The sequence below is a fragment of the Seriola lalandi genome, unplaced genomic scaffold (assembly GCF_002814215.2).
Source record: "Seriola lalandi dorsalis isolate HSWRI2012SDOR001 ecotype SW California unplaced genomic scaffold, Sedor1 jcf7180002054949, whole genome shotgun sequence".
In the NCBI taxonomy this organism is placed as follows: Eukaryota; Metazoa; Chordata; class Actinopteri; order Carangiformes; family Carangidae; genus Seriola; species Seriola lalandi.
Window position 1 is genome coordinate 722,182 of NW_019525500.1, and position 17,277 is coordinate 739,458.

At 39.3% G+C, this 17,277-nt stretch overlaps 2 protein-coding genes across 2 annotated transcripts in view; both read left to right on the forward strand.

The window, feature by feature from the left end:
* Positions 1-15,712, forward strand: part of col24a1 (collagen type XXIV alpha 1) — an 89,653-nt gene extending 73,941 nt beyond the window's left edge. Inside the window, exons 45-60 of the mRNA XM_023394530.2 lie at positions 1,880-1,933; positions 3,320-3,373; positions 3,696-3,803; positions 7,203-7,310; positions 7,436-7,543; positions 8,936-8,989; positions 9,133-9,195; positions 9,486-9,539; positions 9,780-9,815; positions 10,891-10,926; positions 11,576-11,602; positions 12,512-12,577; positions 12,786-12,954; positions 13,128-13,237; positions 13,655-13,891; positions 14,225-15,712. Of these exons, the coding sequence (XP_023250298.1) occupies positions 1,880-1,933; positions 3,320-3,373; positions 3,696-3,803; positions 7,203-7,310; positions 7,436-7,543; positions 8,936-8,989; positions 9,133-9,195; positions 9,486-9,539; positions 9,780-9,815; positions 10,891-10,926; positions 11,576-11,602; positions 12,512-12,577; positions 12,786-12,954; positions 13,128-13,237; positions 13,655-13,891; positions 14,225-14,371 (1,431 nt within the window). The 3' untranslated portion in view covers positions 14,372-15,712. The remainder of the gene's footprint in view (positions 1-1,879; positions 1,934-3,319; positions 3,374-3,695; positions 3,804-7,202; positions 7,311-7,435; positions 7,544-8,935; positions 8,990-9,132; positions 9,196-9,485; positions 9,540-9,779; positions 9,816-10,890; positions 10,927-11,575; positions 11,603-12,511; positions 12,578-12,785; positions 12,955-13,127; positions 13,238-13,654; positions 13,892-14,224) is intronic.
* Positions 15,713-16,661: 949 nt separating this feature from the next.
* Positions 16,662-17,277, forward strand: part of znhit6 (zinc finger HIT-type containing 6) — a 30,955-nt gene continuing 30,339 nt past the window's right edge. The window contains exon 1 of the mRNA XM_023394502.2: positions 16,662-16,838. Coding sequence (XP_023250270.1) covers positions 16,723-16,838 — 116 coding nt within the window. The 5' untranslated portion in view covers positions 16,662-16,722. The remainder of the gene's footprint in view (positions 16,839-17,277) is intronic.

Genomic DNA, 17,277 nt, shown 5'->3' on the forward strand with positions numbered 1-17,277 from the left:
TCTATCTATCTATCTATCTATCTATCTATCTATCTATCTATCTATCTATCTATCTATCTATCTATCTATCTATCTATTAATTATATGGACAAAAGTATTGGGCCACACCTCTTAATCATTGAATTCAGGTGATTCATTCAGTCCCATTGCCACAGGTGTATAAAATCAAGCAACTGCCATGCAGTCTGCCTTTACAAACATTTGTGAAAAAATGGGTTGTTCTAAAAAGCTCACTGAATTCAAGCGCGGTATTGTAATATGACGCCAACGTCAGTTTGTGAGATTTCTTCCCTCCTATATATTCCACGATCAACTGTGAGTGGTATTATTGCAAAGCGGAAGCATTTAGGAACCACAGCAACTGAAGTGGCAGACCACGTGAAGTTACAGAGCGGCGTCGCTGAGTGCTGAGGTCCGTAGTGCGTAAAAGTCACCAACGCTCTGCTGACTCAATTACTGCAGAGTTCCAAACCTCCTCAGGCATTAACATCAGTACAAAAACTGTGCGCCAGGAGCTTCATGGCATGGGTTTCCATGGCCGAGCAGCTGCATGCAAGCCTTACATCACCAAGCACAATGCCAACCGTCAGATGGAGTGGTGTAAAGCACGCCGCCACTGGACTCTGGAGCAGTGGAAACGTGTATTATGGAGTGACAAATCACGCTTCTCTATCTGGCAGTCTGATGGGCGAGTCTGGGTCTGGCAAGTGCCGGGAGAACATTACCTGCCTGACTGCATTGTGCCAACTGTAAAGTTTTGTGGAGGAGGGATAATGCTATGGGGTTGTTTTTCTCAGGGGTTGGCCTATGCCCCTTAGTTCTAGTTAAGGGAAATCTTAACGCTTCAACTTACCAAGACATTTTGGACAATTCTGTGCTTCCACCTTTGTGGGAACAGTTGAGGGAAGGCCCTTTTCTGTCTCTTCAGCATGACTGTGCCCCATTGAACAAAGCCAGGTCCATAAAGGCATGGTTGGGTGAGTTTGATGTGGAAGAACTTGACTGGCCCGCACAAAGCCCTGACCTCAACCTCATCGAACACCTTTGGGATGAACTAGAACGGAGATTGCGAGCCAGGCCCTCTCTTCCAACATCAGAGTCTGAGTCTGAACTCACATATGCTCTTCTGGATGAATGGGCAAAATTCCCACGGACACACTCCAAAATCTTGTAGAAAGCCTTCCCAGAAGAGTGGAAGCTGTTGTAGCTGCAAAGGGGGGGCGGACTCCATATTAATGCCTGAATTTAGAATGGGATGTCATAAAAGCTCCAGTAGGTGTAATGTGTCGGTGGCCCAATAATTTTGTCCATATAATGTATATACCCTGTGCTCTGTTACACTGTTATATATATATATATAAATGTATATATATATATATATGTATGTATGTGTGTGTATATGTATGTGTGTATATATACACATACATCATATCGTTTTTAACAATTTTCCTGTCATCATAATCGCCAGTGGTTTTTGTAGCCATGGTGGGGTACACTAACTATAAACGGTGATGTAAGAAGATTGAAAGTGTTGGAAAGGATAAAAACACATACTGACGACCGTCCTTTCTTCGTGGCCTTACCAGTAGTGAGGCTAATTATGTAAATATGTTTTGTTCTGCCCATGAGCTACCCTGCGTGCTAAGACATTTTGGCCTGAGGTTGGCACAGGGAGTGTCCAAAATGTACATATCAAGAAGCACTGTAGATAAGAAGATAGATAATCTAATTTGACAAGTTTGTCACCAAACCCCACTGCGTGTATGTTGCTTTTCTAAAAAATCTAACCATTTTAAAGGCAATGTTTCAACAGTTCATCATACAGTGTGTGGATTCATGTAACGTCTTAGTATTATTGTTTTTTTGTTGCTATGTTCAGGGATCACCAGGCCTCCCTGGAGAACCAGGCCCAAAAGGAGAGACAGGAGCTCTGGTGAGTTCATGCATATCACCTCAGTGGGCAAATCAAAGGGTAAAGAGTGTGATAAGCTTTGTCTCCTCCCTGCAAATAAGATGGATGGTTCCAGTACCAAAACGTTTTTAATACCTGGCTGCTTTTTTTTCTATAAAATAGGGGTTTTACTCTTAACAAAACCAGTAAATCTATTAACATAGCCTTGTTCAGCCACTGTCAGCAGGGTTGGGTTTGGTTGGGCTGGGTTTGTACCTGAAAAATCTGTTTGCTGCCAGAATAAGACCAACCACAGACTTTGGCAAAAGCACCTTATTAATTTTTCTCCCGTCACTAGATGAGCATGTTAGTACAAAATTGTTTTGCTGTATCAGAGACCAGGTGGTAGAAATAGGCTTTAAACTACAGAAATACAGAAAGTAATCATGACTACCCTGAATGCATGATTCGACTCCTATCACACACCACTTTTCATATTGATGTTTATCAAAGATCCTTTGCTTCTGCTCTTTGATTATTAAATACCTTGCATCCCAAAATTTGAGCCTTTGGCCTGAAATCAGATATCTTTTGGTAAAACAGACTTTCCTGAACTGACGGTTTTTGCTTTCATAGCTGTCGTTATTTTGAGTCCTCAACCTTGTCAGAGGCCTTCTGATTACATAACTTCCCTTTCCCCTGTGAAACAACTTTGAGCCTCCTTAATCAAGTTCCACATAGCTTTTTGAATAGTGAAGTATTCACAGGTTTCCAGATATCGCTGACTTTCTTCCACATGTGAAACAGCTTGTATGCAAGAGTGATTATATAACCAGTTCAAATACTATGGCAGTATTTCAGTTAATTTATTCATCTTGGCTTTAGCTTTAACTGAGTTTGAGCAGTACCTTCACGTGCAACATATAGACCCATCAGTTTAAAAAACATCAATAACGAAATAGTGCCAGGGAACACTGGAAACTTTTAGGGTCTGCTGTATTCCTGTTTCAAATTATCTGCTTTGGTAAAGCATTCCTTGAGGGATATCGCTCTAGGAATGTACATACATAACTTACTGTATGAGGGCGATGAGAGAAACTATAAGAAGTAAAGGGATCGTTTCAAAGGATAGACAAGAGTTTTCTATGTATTTTGCAATTATTTTGTTAGAAGCTTGTTTGTCTTTTTGAAAAATGCAACATAAATAAAAGTTTCTAAAGTTTGTGTCATTAAGGATGATAATATATTGTGCATGTACTATTATTAAAAACTTAATCCAGGAAGTTTTCGCTTGGTTCTTCATGAGGCTCATATGAGACATGGTCTTAAAATTTCTTCTCTTCAATGAGAGGTGAGTGAGATGTATAACCTTGTGTGTTTTTGTGAATGCTTATGTATGTTTTACTCTTCATGCGTGTCTTTATCCAGGGCTCAGCAGGAAAGAAAGGAGCAAGGGGGCTGAGTGGCGCTCCTGGCATTGAAGTGAGTATCACATCATCTCAACTAAATCCATAGCTCAGAGAGAAACAGCAGCAGTAGTACAATTAAGAGTCTTTGGTAACAATTTGGTTACCACTACATGCATATAAAAACTAGAGAGGGCAATAGTGATAATATAAGCTGGCAAATATTTTTGGTTGAGGTCTGCTAGAATGCATTCTTTAATCTGTATTGGAGACTTCAGAGGAAGAATTAGGGTATTGAAATCTGTTCTGATAGTAAGAATAGTGATATACACTTATGGTGAGTCTGTAAATTCCCCCTTGGGCTTAGACTGAGTCTGAGTGACACTGTCATTTTCCAGGGGCCAATTGGTTTACCTGGACTTATGGGAATGAATGGTTACCAAGGGTTGGATGGTCTCCCAGGACTGACTGGCTTACCAGGACTAACAGGAAAACAAGGACGTCAGGTAATTAACAACATTATGATACAGACACAAAAGTATGGATGTAGTTTTGATGATGTACCAAATTGCATGATTTATTGCAAAGGAATAACCAATATAAAGGAGGTCAGGAAGCACATAAATCAAATGATTCTCTTTCTTTTACTGTATTTTTTCTTACCATTAGACAGAGATATGCATATTATTTTTACTGTTATCAGCACTTAAATCAAACTCCTCCCTCCCTACCATTGTTACATCCTGCAGCTGGAGCCTGTATTGTGTTCTCCATACTTTCTAAATAATGGAAATGTCACTGTATTATAAATGGATGTTACAAGAAAAATCTGTGCATGGAATTGGATCTTTGTTCCCACAACTATGTTTATTCATATTGTTTTTCTGCAGAATATATATATATATCTATTTCCAGAACATTTTGTGGAGTCCCTACAATGTTAGTGTGCTCTGAGAGCAATGTGGGCCTCATTTTCCTTTTTTCCTGATCACGCTTCATGAGTTATCCCTGTTCCGTCTCGTAATACTACTTTGCGATAGTGACTCACTGTAGCGTCCAGTCTGCCCTCAGTTCAGCATGAGAAGATGAAGTAGCGTGGCCCAGAGACGACCTCTGGGCCACGCTACTTCTTTATTCTAACCTCTTGTCTTGTAGACACAGCGATGGCTGAAACTCTTGGCAAGCAACCATTTTCACCACCGCCACCACCTTCTCGCAGCAAGAAGCCACGTTTGGCAGCAGAGAAAACTTGCATGTATCACCTTAAGTACCAAGTTGGTTGATTTGCTTGCCAGCCATATATTTGTTAAATATATAAAAGGCAAAGCTCATTTATATCTTCCACTAGTGTCAGTCACGACAGGGATGATAATATTCTTATTCAGCACCATAAATGTTGGTCACAGAAGGAATCAGAAGATTTACTTTCATAACTGAATTTTCTTAGCTGTACGCTTTGCTAAACCGTGGCCGCCTATGCTCCACTACAGCAAGTGGAGTGTTGGAGCAAGTTCAGTGTTATCCACTGAAGACAATCAGCAGTCCGAATAGCAGAGGTGAAATGAAGTTGCAGACAACTTGATCACCGAATTGTTTTTTTGATCTTTGTTTAGTTATACAACAGTATAGCCCTCACTACCCTCACTTCTTTTATTTGACTGCATCTGAGTGCCCAATGGTTTCCTTGAGACGTTACTGTTGTTTTACTGTCTGTTGGTTTTAAGACTGAGACGTGTGGTTTAGATTGACTAATCATTAAATGCTTTGTTTGATTTGATTGGCTTCTTCTGGTTGTGACACAGTGGGTTTATTTAAGATAAGTGTTCAGCCAGAGTGATTTGAGATTTCATCCATGGATGTCTTTGCTTTGTAACTCTTGGCTGAAAAGCACAAAGTCCTTTCCGTCTGGCTTTCATTTACATTCTTTTGTGTAAAGGTCTAGTAAGTGTAATTTTGGCCATTGTAAGTTTTTCACTTGAACTGATGGATTCTCACTGGAAGAGTGAGTCCCATAACGCCACGGCACTTAAATCACACAAAATACTTTGTATAATTAAAAAACTACACTGGTTTTAAATTTAAATGTTATACTTTGTCATTCGCAGAGACCTTTTCTTGTATGTGATGTTTTTGGAGATGGGAGCAGTTCTCATTCTCTTGTCTTTGTTAGTCATTATTCCCATAATGATTGTCAATTATCTTCTTATTCATCGTTAACCATATTATCTGCTGCATATTCATTCCTGTTCACATTGCCAGTAGGATTTTTTTGGACTTTTTAAAAATCATAGGTTTGGAACTTTTCTGCGTTTTGTGTGCAATTGTGTAATAGTTTTGAGCAAAAGGAAGGAAATGCAGTAGAGGTCATCCTCTGTAAACAAAGCTTCACCAGCAGTAACATTTACCAGAACACCAAAATAGCAGACAGTTGCTATTCTTGGAGACTCCTGTTTTTGAGTCAGCCACTCAAAAGAAGACACATCTACATTTGATAACATCAGGAAATTCAGTAGCGGTGTCATGTCAGCATGGAAGAAGGTAGGAACTGCATACATGCAGGGGTGCTGCTACACATTTGGGGACCCTGATCAAAGCTCAAAAACAGTTCTGACACAATAAATAATTATAATATAATTCTGTGCCTCTTTTTGGGCTTCTGTCCAACTCTGTGCCCCCCTAAATGTATGAGTGTGTGGTGCATGTGTGAGAGAGAGAGACGGTTTGATGGATCAGTTTTAATTAAGTCTGAGTGACCTTAAGCTGATAGACAGTGGCTTTTTCTTAGGCAGGAGCTTTCCAGCACCTGCAGGTTGGGGGTTGACCCAGTAAACCTACAGCGGTGTAATTCCAACCTGGTCCCTGACTTATCCAGTCTCCTCACCGTGATCGAGGAACAGAAGCCATGTTTGAGGCAGCGACCCACTCAGTCTGTTATTCTAATATCAGTCGTTCCCGTCTGTCTCACCACACTGCTGATGGAGCAGGAAACCGCTGTGGTTTGCAGTGTTAGAAAGCAACTCGGTGACATGCAGTCAGTTTAATGAGTACACTTTAGGAATACGCTGTTCAGAAATATGATAACCAGGAGAGGCCAGAGGACTTGAGTACTGTGGTTTACAGCTATGACTGTACAACAAAATTAGGAATGTGTTTGGATTTATTGAAATAAACATTGAAATTGAAACATTTAATTAAAAAAGTAAAAAAACAATTAACAATAATAATTTCATGAATTAATTGATGAGCTGTTTTTTTTCATAGCAATGGCCTGCATACAAAGGCATTCATCATCAAGCAATTAACCTCATATATTAAAATGACAATTTCAGCTTTCCAAAACACTCATCACAGAGATTTGTGTTGTGTTCCTTGGTTAAAGGACCATGCTACTGCTTAAGCATGTTTTACTCTGTTGACAACTGTCATGATTTGCCCCTCTGAGTGACTCTTTGCGTTTTTATTTTGAAATGACCTTCCTTGTTGTGTCTGTTATGGTTTTATTTCCTGTCTTTGTTTTTTGTTTCTTTTTTTCCCATCTGCGTGATTTCTTGCCCTGATTATTTTCAGTCCTATTGTCTTACTGGAGTACTTGAGTATAGTCACTGTAGCTAGCTGTAAATATCGATGTAAACAATACAGGTTCCAAAATATCTTCAAAATCTGCTTTGCCAATGTTGTACTTGCCCATTTTTGAGCGGCCTCAAGGATACAAGCTTTTCTATACAATTCTTACAGGGTACCTTTAACAATAAACCTTTAGTTTACTTCAATCTTTTGTCTCACATTTCATTAAACTATTTTTTTCATAGTAAAAAAAACTTTTTAAATGTAACCATACTCTTGATTTAACATTTTTATTAGACATTGATATAATTTCATTGACACCATCTGTGGTGTATATACAGGGTCAGAGAGGCTTGGTGGGACTGGAGGGATTTGCTGGACGTCCAGGCCCCAGAGGAGAGGTTGGACTTCCTGGACTACCTGGAGAAAGAGGACCTCCTGGTCAGAAGGTGAAAACAATAATAGTGATCTAATTCATTGTAGCAGTCTGTCTGGCCAATCAAAAACATCCCTGGTGAAGGAGCAGTTTTCAAAATTATACTAACATTTTTAACTATGACTTTTGTTGGTTCAGGGTGAATCAGGCCTACCGGGAGACAAGGGAGCCTCAGGAAACAATGGCATACAGGGGGCTACTGGTGACCAGGGCAGGAAAGGTGACCCAGGACCCAAAGGACAACCAGTAAGTGTATACAGACATTTGTGATGTAAAGCAAACTCCATCTTAAAATAGGCTTCAGGTTTATTTCCATAACCTGGAATAATCATGTAACAACAATATTGTTGTAGACATTGTGGTGAGGTTATTTCATGGGGAAACTGGCACATGTTTGAGGTTCAGATCTGTCCTGTGTCATTCACACATACAGTATTGACGACTATCAGTCGTTCTACAACATCAAAAATTAAGTTTAAAAAAAAAAAAAATCAAGTAGAAGTGAACTATTCACATGAAAAGGGATTGTCCCAACAGGTTTGTATTGCAAGATACATGACAGATAAATTATGTAGAAAAAAATCCTCCCAATAATGTGAATATTGTATGTAAAAGTTGTTCTACTCTGTACTTCTATTTTAGCCTTGATGTGTATTTGTAATGTTTTATCTTCAGATTCATACCTTTTTCATTAATGTTCGTTTAAATGGTGTGCTTTCAATATATAAACTGCAATTTTAAAGTCATAACAGTGTAGATCACTGCATAGCTTTTCTTAAATTGATACCATCCCCAGGATTATACTTGTTAAAAGGGGGTTTTATAAGTGTATTCTTTATTCTTTAATACCTCTCTAAAAATAGCTTCAGGGGGTTAGGTAGCCAATCTGTGGTGTGGTTAAAAATGTGTGCATCTGACACTTTTCCACCCTGAGTGGAGTAACAAATTATGTGGGCGAGACCAGGAATGGAAACATTGCGCCTGTTAAGGCCAAGTTATGTAAGATACTCACACTCCAGAGACCTGAAAAAGAGGTGCTCCACTTTACTTATGTAACTCCTGAAAAAGGAGAAAAAAAAGGAACAACATTCAATCCCTCGTCCTCCCCTCCCTCCACCAGTTAGCTCCATTGATGCTTGTGAAACAGAGAGCAGACTTAGGCCCTTGGGTCAGATCCCTTTCCACTTTTCAGTGAATAGAGTTTCTCGGCCAAAGTCGCTGGGCTGAAAGTGGAGCTGTCTAGAGGATGTGGATGACTGGCTGTACAAACATAGTCCCTGCCACCCTGGACGACAGACAGCACTCAGACACAGTGCAGGGTGCAGACACCTAACTCCACTCTGACTCTGGAAGATGTGTGAATGTGGTTTGGAACTACTTTATATCCAGACATAAAACCTTATGTGTGTGCTCCAGGTATTTTGAAATGAACAAAGACATTTTTAAAGACCAACTCAGTGTGTCTCTTCTGTATGTAGAGCATCTGTGTGGGTATAAAATATTATGAAAAAGAAATCCCTCACAGACTAATTGTATATCCTTTATGGTGTGTGTGAAATGCATAATACGTCCCTGTGTTACTGTGAGAAAGGTAAGAGTCCTCTGTTGCTATGATGTGAATGTCTTTTCTGCTTGTAGGGGGAATCAGGAGATCTTGGGATGTTTGGTTTACAGGGCTTTCCAGGGCCGAAGGTAAGACACTCATTAGCTAACCAACAGCCATTGGAAAACTGAGTAGAAATGATTAAACATAGCAAAATATGAGAGTCCCTGAGTGTATTGTCCCTTTGTAATGACATGTATTAACTGACAGGAGCTCCTTTTCCTTCAAACAGGGACCGAATGGTGATTGGGGATTTAGAGGCTTCCCTGGCCCTAAAGGCCCTATGGGTACTCTGGTAAGTTTTAATAAAGAGAGAACCAGTAGGCATTGTACTGCTTGTAATCAAACACGAAGAAAGGAATAGTGTGAAAAGGAATACAAGACCCCTTAAAATGTACGGGGTTCACTTCTGCCCAGTTATGTAATCAAGCGCTTATGAAGATATACTGTAAGCAAAATGCACATACACCTTTAATTGTAATTAACCCAGGACACTTGATGTTGTAACCATCTTCTCAGCAGTGTCACTCTTGTGATGTAAATTCAGACAGACTTAATTATCCCCAATCCTGTGGTTTGTTTCAGGGATTCTCTGGACCTGTTGGCCCTGAAGGAATGATCGGCCCAATGGGGAAACCTGTACGTTTCTGTGTGTGTTTGTGTGTCCGTAAATGAGAATTGTGTATTGACAAGATGGTTATCATAAGATAATGGTCAGAAATGTCTGTAGAAATGAGAAAGCTTTTGACACAATGTAAGTAATGAGATTTTGTTTTAATAAAATCAGCTGTGTGTTAATTAATGGAATTCAAGATTATATAGATTACAGAGTGGGATAAAATGCTGTACATTTCATGTTGTTATTTTTCTTTTTCACAGGGGCTAAGGGGTCCAAAAGGAAGCAGTGGCGAAATGGTAATATCTGGTTCATTCTTATAAACAGAAACTGAAATGTCTGTCAAGATGATACGATAATGATTTACACTACGTATGATTACATGCCGATATACCATGTTATTATATCCTGATTACACTCTACTGAAGTGTCAGACTTGCAAATTCCACACTGATTTAGCATTACTTGGCTAGTTATCACGGCGCCACCTCAAAGCAGATTGTGGGTGTTTTTTTGTTTTTTTTTTCTGAATGACCTAACGACAAAGGCTGTGTTTAAAGATGCATGACTGCTAGTTGGGGTTCCGTGGTAGTTTTGTTACTGTCGTAAAGTGACAGCAGATCGCTATGGTTGAGTCATAGTGAAAAGAGCTGTTACTCCGTGTGTCCCAGAGCTTGCTGTGGGGCCTTACAGTACTCACAGACTCTCTTATGTAAACACTGTAAAGGAAATGCCTTGTCAAAATGTTAGCATGGCAAACCACAGTGCAATCCACATAATTCACTTGTATATCCCTGCTCCCACTCTGTAATATAAACTGTAGCAAGATGTTCAGTTAAGCTTAATTCCCTCTGAAATTTTCACTACCACACATACAAACAGTGTACACAATGGGCCCTTCTTCTAGCCTTTTTCTCAAACACTGATGTCAGATATGTGCTCACGCTCACTTACAGTGGGGTCCAAAAGTCTGAGACCGCCTTAGCACTATTGTACGTGAACTACCTGAAAACCCACCAACAGACTTAATAAAGTCCAGCTGCCCCTGGCACAATAGCTACTATAGAACAGTGTTTGGTCCCTAGTCAGCCAGAGGGGGCAGTAGGTGACCGTGCACAGTGTGATACACAGTACAAAACCCACTGCTATTCAACACAGCATCATAGAGAAAGGTGAAGGGAGAGGATGATTGACAAGTCTGTTCTTTTAGTCCCATACTGCTCACTGTGATGCTGTACATGAATTATCCAATACACATTATTTTTTAAAGCTTTCAACTAGTAATGCGGTAAGGTTTAGTATTAGTATTTACATAATCACAAAATATAATTTCTACATCATTTTTAATAAATATTGTCTTTCAAACACTTTCAGGGCCCTCAAGGACCACAGGGAACTCCAGGACCCAGAGTAAGTGTTAACACCATGATCACATTTCAGCTTAATAATATACATACAGTACTCTATTACTATAACAATAAAGTTCTGTGATATTTCTAATTGTGAAGATTTATAGTAGAGTTGTTCCGATACTGACACTATGTATGGAAAATGCCCCCAATACAGCCAAACATATGGTATAGGGTATCGGTGAGTACAACAGTATATTAACTGATCCGATACCTTGTAATTTATTAATAGACCTTATAGTTTCACACCCAGATAAAACAGCTGTTTTCCTAAAAATCAATTCTTCTTCATCACTCTAAGACAGTAGGCCACACAGGAAGTTGCACTGTAAAGCCACTAGCAACTACTGTTCTACAGCAACAAAGAAGAACTGATTTAGTGTAATTAGTGTACTGCATGCAAGGCTTTAATTTCAAGGGGTGGCACTAGTGTTAGGACAACTAGTGTAGTTATTGTTTTTTTATTTCTAGATTTATGTATATATTATAAAATACTAAGACTACTTTAGTCCTAAAGTTGCACACTCATACATCTCCCTATAATGTGGCTTCACAGAGCCACTGACACATACATGATTGACTAGAAAGTTAAATGACCACAACCACAATGGGATAATATTTCACTGTCATTTTCTTTCTTCCTTCCATAGGGACCTCCTGGTGCTCCAGGTCCAACAGTAAGTGCTTCATGTCACTTATAGACAGGCAGACAGGATGTTTTTAGAAACCAGGATGTTGTGAGATTAATTTAAAAGACAGAGGATTTGGGCCATAAACTTAGAGGAAAAAGCTCTCTGGTCATTTGTTTTTTAAATATAGTTTACATTTGATTAAACCCAGTGTCCTCATCTTGTTCTGTCTTCATCTCATTCTGGCTGGAGAGTAATCCTGTTACATCTCTTCTGCAACCCAAGATTTGTGCCTGCCCCAGACTTTTCAGAGAATGAGAGAAAAGTCTCCATTTCTTTGACAGCAGAGCAAAGACAGGATGTTCTAAAGCCAGGGAAAGAATTTTATTGCTTATTTGCTAAACTATAGATGAGCCAACAAATCATTTGGGCCAGTGATAAGACATGGAAAAACAATCTTTGTAATTTTGTTCAGTAGCATTGACAGTGGAGATAAATGATGAGCCTTTTCTGAGGATGTGATAGAAACCCCCCACACATCTTTAATCTGTCATAACTCTGGATAAAGTGTAGCTTTTTGCTATCTGAATGGCCTTGTCTTGCTTGAACAATTTGAAGAGCCCAGAAAAACTAAGTCTGTCAGATGCCTCTTTTGTTGATACATATTATGTGATAACTGTGTTTATGCTGAGTGGAATGTGTTAGTCTTCCCCCCTACTGAAGTCAGGAATGTGATGGTTTGTTGATGGAAGACTTATTTTACTGCTTTTCTCTGGTATTAAAGTGTGCTCTGATTCTATTAAAGTTTTCTCTATAAACTGGACGTGTAATGAAACTTCCATGATTTCTGTAACCATTGAAGAAGCCTATGGATTAAAATCTTTCAGTTTAATAAGGAACAGGATACTGGACCTGTTATGTTTTTCATTAAACTAAATATGCTGATTTTCAATCCAGAGGCAGATATACGATGACTCAGCAGTCTACAGTCTATCAGACTCTAATGCTGCCCTCAGGACAGAGGTAAGACACTTAATGCTCTCAGTGTACTGCATGTAGGGCTGCATGGGCGGATTGTGGATGGATGGCAGAGAAGTTGGCAGATGTATGGTTGAGACTTCAAAGTTCTACACAAATTTTATTTTTCACTTGTTGGTGTTGTAACTGCAATCAAGGGATTTGCTATATCATGTAGGAGTTTCACAGTGTTGTTGTTCTCATTCTTAACCAGAGTTTCCAGAACACAGAGATGTCCCTGCAAGACCAGAATACGGAGATAGTGAAGACTCTGCGTTACCTGAGCAGTGTGATTGATAGCATCAAAAAGCCTCTGGGCACAAAGGAGAACCCAGCTCGTGTATGTAAAGATCTGCTGGACTGTCAACACAAGCTCAAAGATGGTGAGACTTGTCCACCTGGTATTAAAAGGATGGGATGGCAGGATTTTCATAACATGTTTTTTGTACAACTTTATAGGCATATAGACAGGTGTGTATATACTTTTATAAAACCACTTGTCTTGCTCTCCCTGTCCTTTTCTTCCTATGTCTTCTGTCTGAATGGGGACTTTCAGATTGGTTCTGGATTGATCCAAATCTGGGCTGTACTTCTGACGCCTTCAAGGTCTTTTGCAACTTTACCGCAGGGGGACAGACCTGCTTACATCCACTGGCCTCTAATAAGGTAACAATGAAGTGATAAAAATAGTTTTGACCCTCAAGATGCTGAATAGAGGGGATATTTGAACTATGACTTTCCATAAAGCTAAAATATAGAGAAATGGTGAGATAACTAAAAGTTGAATCTTCCCATGACTGGACAGGAGAGTATTTGTTGTGACATTCACCTTTGAGCCTTACCACATCTAGAATAGACTGTACATTAGAGCATCACTGATATTAATTTAAGCCCCTAACCTTCAGTGTGTATTTCAAAGGTTTAGATTAATGTATCCCAAATATTTCCATTTAGATAGCCAGCAACAGCAACCATCCTCTACACTGTGTATTATGTAATTTTTTCAGTCATTTGAAAGTCTTATCATACTGTGGTTAGCATGACAGATTAGTCACACTACATCTTCTGCTCTCTCTCCCACAGATGGTGTTTGATGTAGGGAAAGTCCAAATGAAATTTCTCCATTTATTAAGCACTGAGGCCAGCCACAGCATCACACTCCACTGCCTGAATGATCCACCTTATGTCACAATGGACAGCTTCACCTCCACCGGAACCACACACAAAGAAAACTCCACACTTCGTTTTCGTGGCTGGAACAAACAGATGTTTGAGAAAGACACACTACTTGAACCACATGTGCTACAAGACGAGTGCAAGGTAACAGGCAGGACAGAGAAGTGATCCAACACATTATTTGTTTTGGCCTACAGGATTTTCATTTGTTCCTCATTCTCTTGGAGTGTCCCAAGCATTGATAACCTTTATAGATATCTGGGAATAAAGAGATTTGGACAGAGCTGCTTTGCAGATAGTTCCACAACACAGCTCTTTTTATGTTGAAGGAACCATTATGTTTGATATGTTTATCCAGCGAATAAAACATTTTTCATATTAATATATCAAATATGATATGTATGAAATGTATATTGTAAATTTGGAATACGAATCATTTGACTCATCTTTTCTATTCCTTCATCCTTCCTCTGTCAGATCCAAGATGGCAGCTGGCACCAGTCACGTTTCTTCTTCCATACTCAGGACAGTCGTCAGCTACCTATTGTAGACATGCAGGAATTTCCCACATCACAGCCCAACAGTCAGCAACATATAGAAATCGGTCCAGTCTGCTTCCTCTGACACCAACAGCACCGTCCTGTGACCTACTTACATAAACTATTTAAATGCAAGACTGTTTAAAAATGGCTGTCTACCAAAGAAAAGCTTGAATACCAAGCTGGAGCAAGTGTCCATGGGAGTTTGTCAAGTTCGTTGTAGAGTGCAAATGGGACTTTGTGAGAGTAGCAAATACCCAGTGTTCAGTTGAAGGCAGACCTATGAGGAACAACTCGATCTCTGTGGAACATCCAGGCCAAGAAGGCCAAAGGAGAACAGTGTATACCGATATTTATCAAATAAATGTGTAAAATATGTTTTAATTTACAGTCAAACGGTGCTTAGGTTGGCTGTATATGGACCCATATTTGTCCCTGATCACAGGGTAGGGCCCCACTAAGCAGCAGCAGCCTATCCAAACCCCAAAACTCAAACCTCCCCCTCACCCCTCACGCCCAAACACACCCAGACCATCCTACACAGGGGCCAAACCCGAAGGAGTGTGCCAGGCCTCTTCATAGGAGCACTGTCTAACTAAAGGTTTATATGAGTGCAATAGCATGTGGATAATGTGTGACTGCTTTAAATATTTCATTTTCCAATCAAAGGCTATATTTTACATTGTTTTCATGATATGTTTGTCTTCGGTCCTGTCCAGCCGGGCCTGTTCATCTTGACAGATGCTGCTCTACCTCTACCTGCTCATTTGCTTTCTAGAATAGTTGCTAAAGTTAGTCATTTTTGCCTTTGTGTTGTATGTACCGGTTACATCAAGATTTGTTATGTTGTATAAGTACTTATGTTGGTTTGGTCATTTCTAATTTATGAACCATTTTTGATACACTACATATTTTGTAGCTTTTCCTTCTTTGTGGTAGGTTCTTCAGGGGAAACCTATCATTGGTGCTGCAACAAAGAATGAGTCATCAGTGAGTTTTTACATTTCCTGTGTATATATTGACAGTATACTGTATGTTTATTTATATCCTTTTTGTTTTTGTTTTTTTGTTTTTTTTGCTCACATCACTGTATCACAGTAAATTATACTCTCAGAGAACTATTTGGTCAACAAACACAACACAGTCTAAAGAAGTATTTATGTTCTAAAGGTGTGTTTGTGTGTTCACACCTGTGACTTTATGTTTATCATACTGTTATTTCAGTTCATTCAGTGGTGGGTCAGTGGACTGGCAGCTACAGTAGGCCAGAGTCAGAAAACACACAACACAGTCTTTTCATATTCGTAAGTTATATTACCTTGAACAAAGTGTAATTATATTAAGTCTGTGGCGGATAAAGTTGGATGCTAATGTGTAAATAATAAATAAGTTGGTAAACAAATAAATGGAGCATTTTATCCACAAACGGTTCTGTACTCTTTTTTTTTTTATTTTTTTTTTTTATATAGTTGAAGTCATACAGTAAGTTGGTAAATTGCACTTCCCTGATTTACATATGTGCATTTTAAGACATTTTGAGGGCGAACTTTGGATAACAATAGCTTTAAAACCGTGTCAGTGGAAATTATACATGTGTCTGAAACAGTACATAAATGTAAGCAAATTTTGTTTTATACAATAATATATTTGTACAATAAAACTATATTATGATACTGTAATTATGCTAGGTTTTTATTATAGTTAAACTGAGCCTATAGCTTCCACTGTAATTACCAAAGAACATTCTGCTTAGATGTGTAGAAATAGGCTTACATTGTTTGATGTGATCAGATCAATCAGTTTTTGTTTGTGTGTAACAGCACAGGGATGTAATCCCATTCTGGGCCCTGCAAAAACTAAGCCGTGAAAAACAAGGGTAAATATTACCTAAGTTATTATAGATAACAGCCAGTAGAACAGGAGCGTTTCACTTGCAACAAACAAGCATTTGCGTTGATTGAAGATGTTACATTTGACTTTTTTTCTGTGTACCTGCTCTTCCCCTCTCATCTCCATGACCTCAGCTTCTTTTTCTCTCAATCTCTTCATCTTGTCCCGCATCTCTTCTCTCCACAAAGCGGAGCTCTGATTGATGGCAGTCTTTTCAGTATGTGACAGTGAAGAAAGTAAACACTGGGTCAGTCGAAATTTATATGCAAATGTCACCGGCCTCCGCTGGGGTAATCTTTTAATGAAAAAAGTATGGACCCCTTATTTTAACATGCATCTTAACGCTTTACATAAAGTGAATTGAAAGAAAAGTAGACACAGCCTCCCCATATACACGGAGGTCGTTGTAGTTCCGATGCACCAACACCGGGAGGCGCCACCGAGCACGTTTTCAACCGGAACTCATATCCACGTGCTGCCGGCGGAAGAGGGTTTGTTTTGATGTCTCCTCTTGTGTGTTCAACGTGCAGCTGAAGTTCTCCTGTAATGTGCTCTGTAATTTTACCAACAACATACATAATGTCAGCTGCGGAGAGCCGAGAGGAAAACAGCGTGCAGGAGGAAGAGCCGAAAGGGACAAAAAGAAAGATTTCTCTCGCTAAGTGAGTAGTTTACGGAGTCAGGAGCCAACTGCTAACTCCGCTAACCTACAGCTTCATGTGGTTCAGTTTTTGTTTGGTTTAGACTTGTTTAAATGGTTTTAACTAGTAGTTTTTGTACCGAATACTTTTTTCTTATCAAACGCAAATACAAAACGTCGGTTAACGTTGTGTATCGACGTCAGGTGGCTACAACGTTAGCAAGGTATTAGTTAGCTACGCATATAACCTAACTTTTAACTCTTTTCAGTTTTACTTTAACTTCCCCTTTATCCATTTTCATGTGAGGTGAGTCTCTTAAATACTGTCGAATTGGGAAATAAATGCGGTCATAAATGCTAAATGTCTGCCGAGTATAGATGTAGTGTAGTTGAATATTCACGGAGCACTTCATTAGGAACACCTGTACACCTGCTTATTTATGCTAATGTCCAGTCAACCA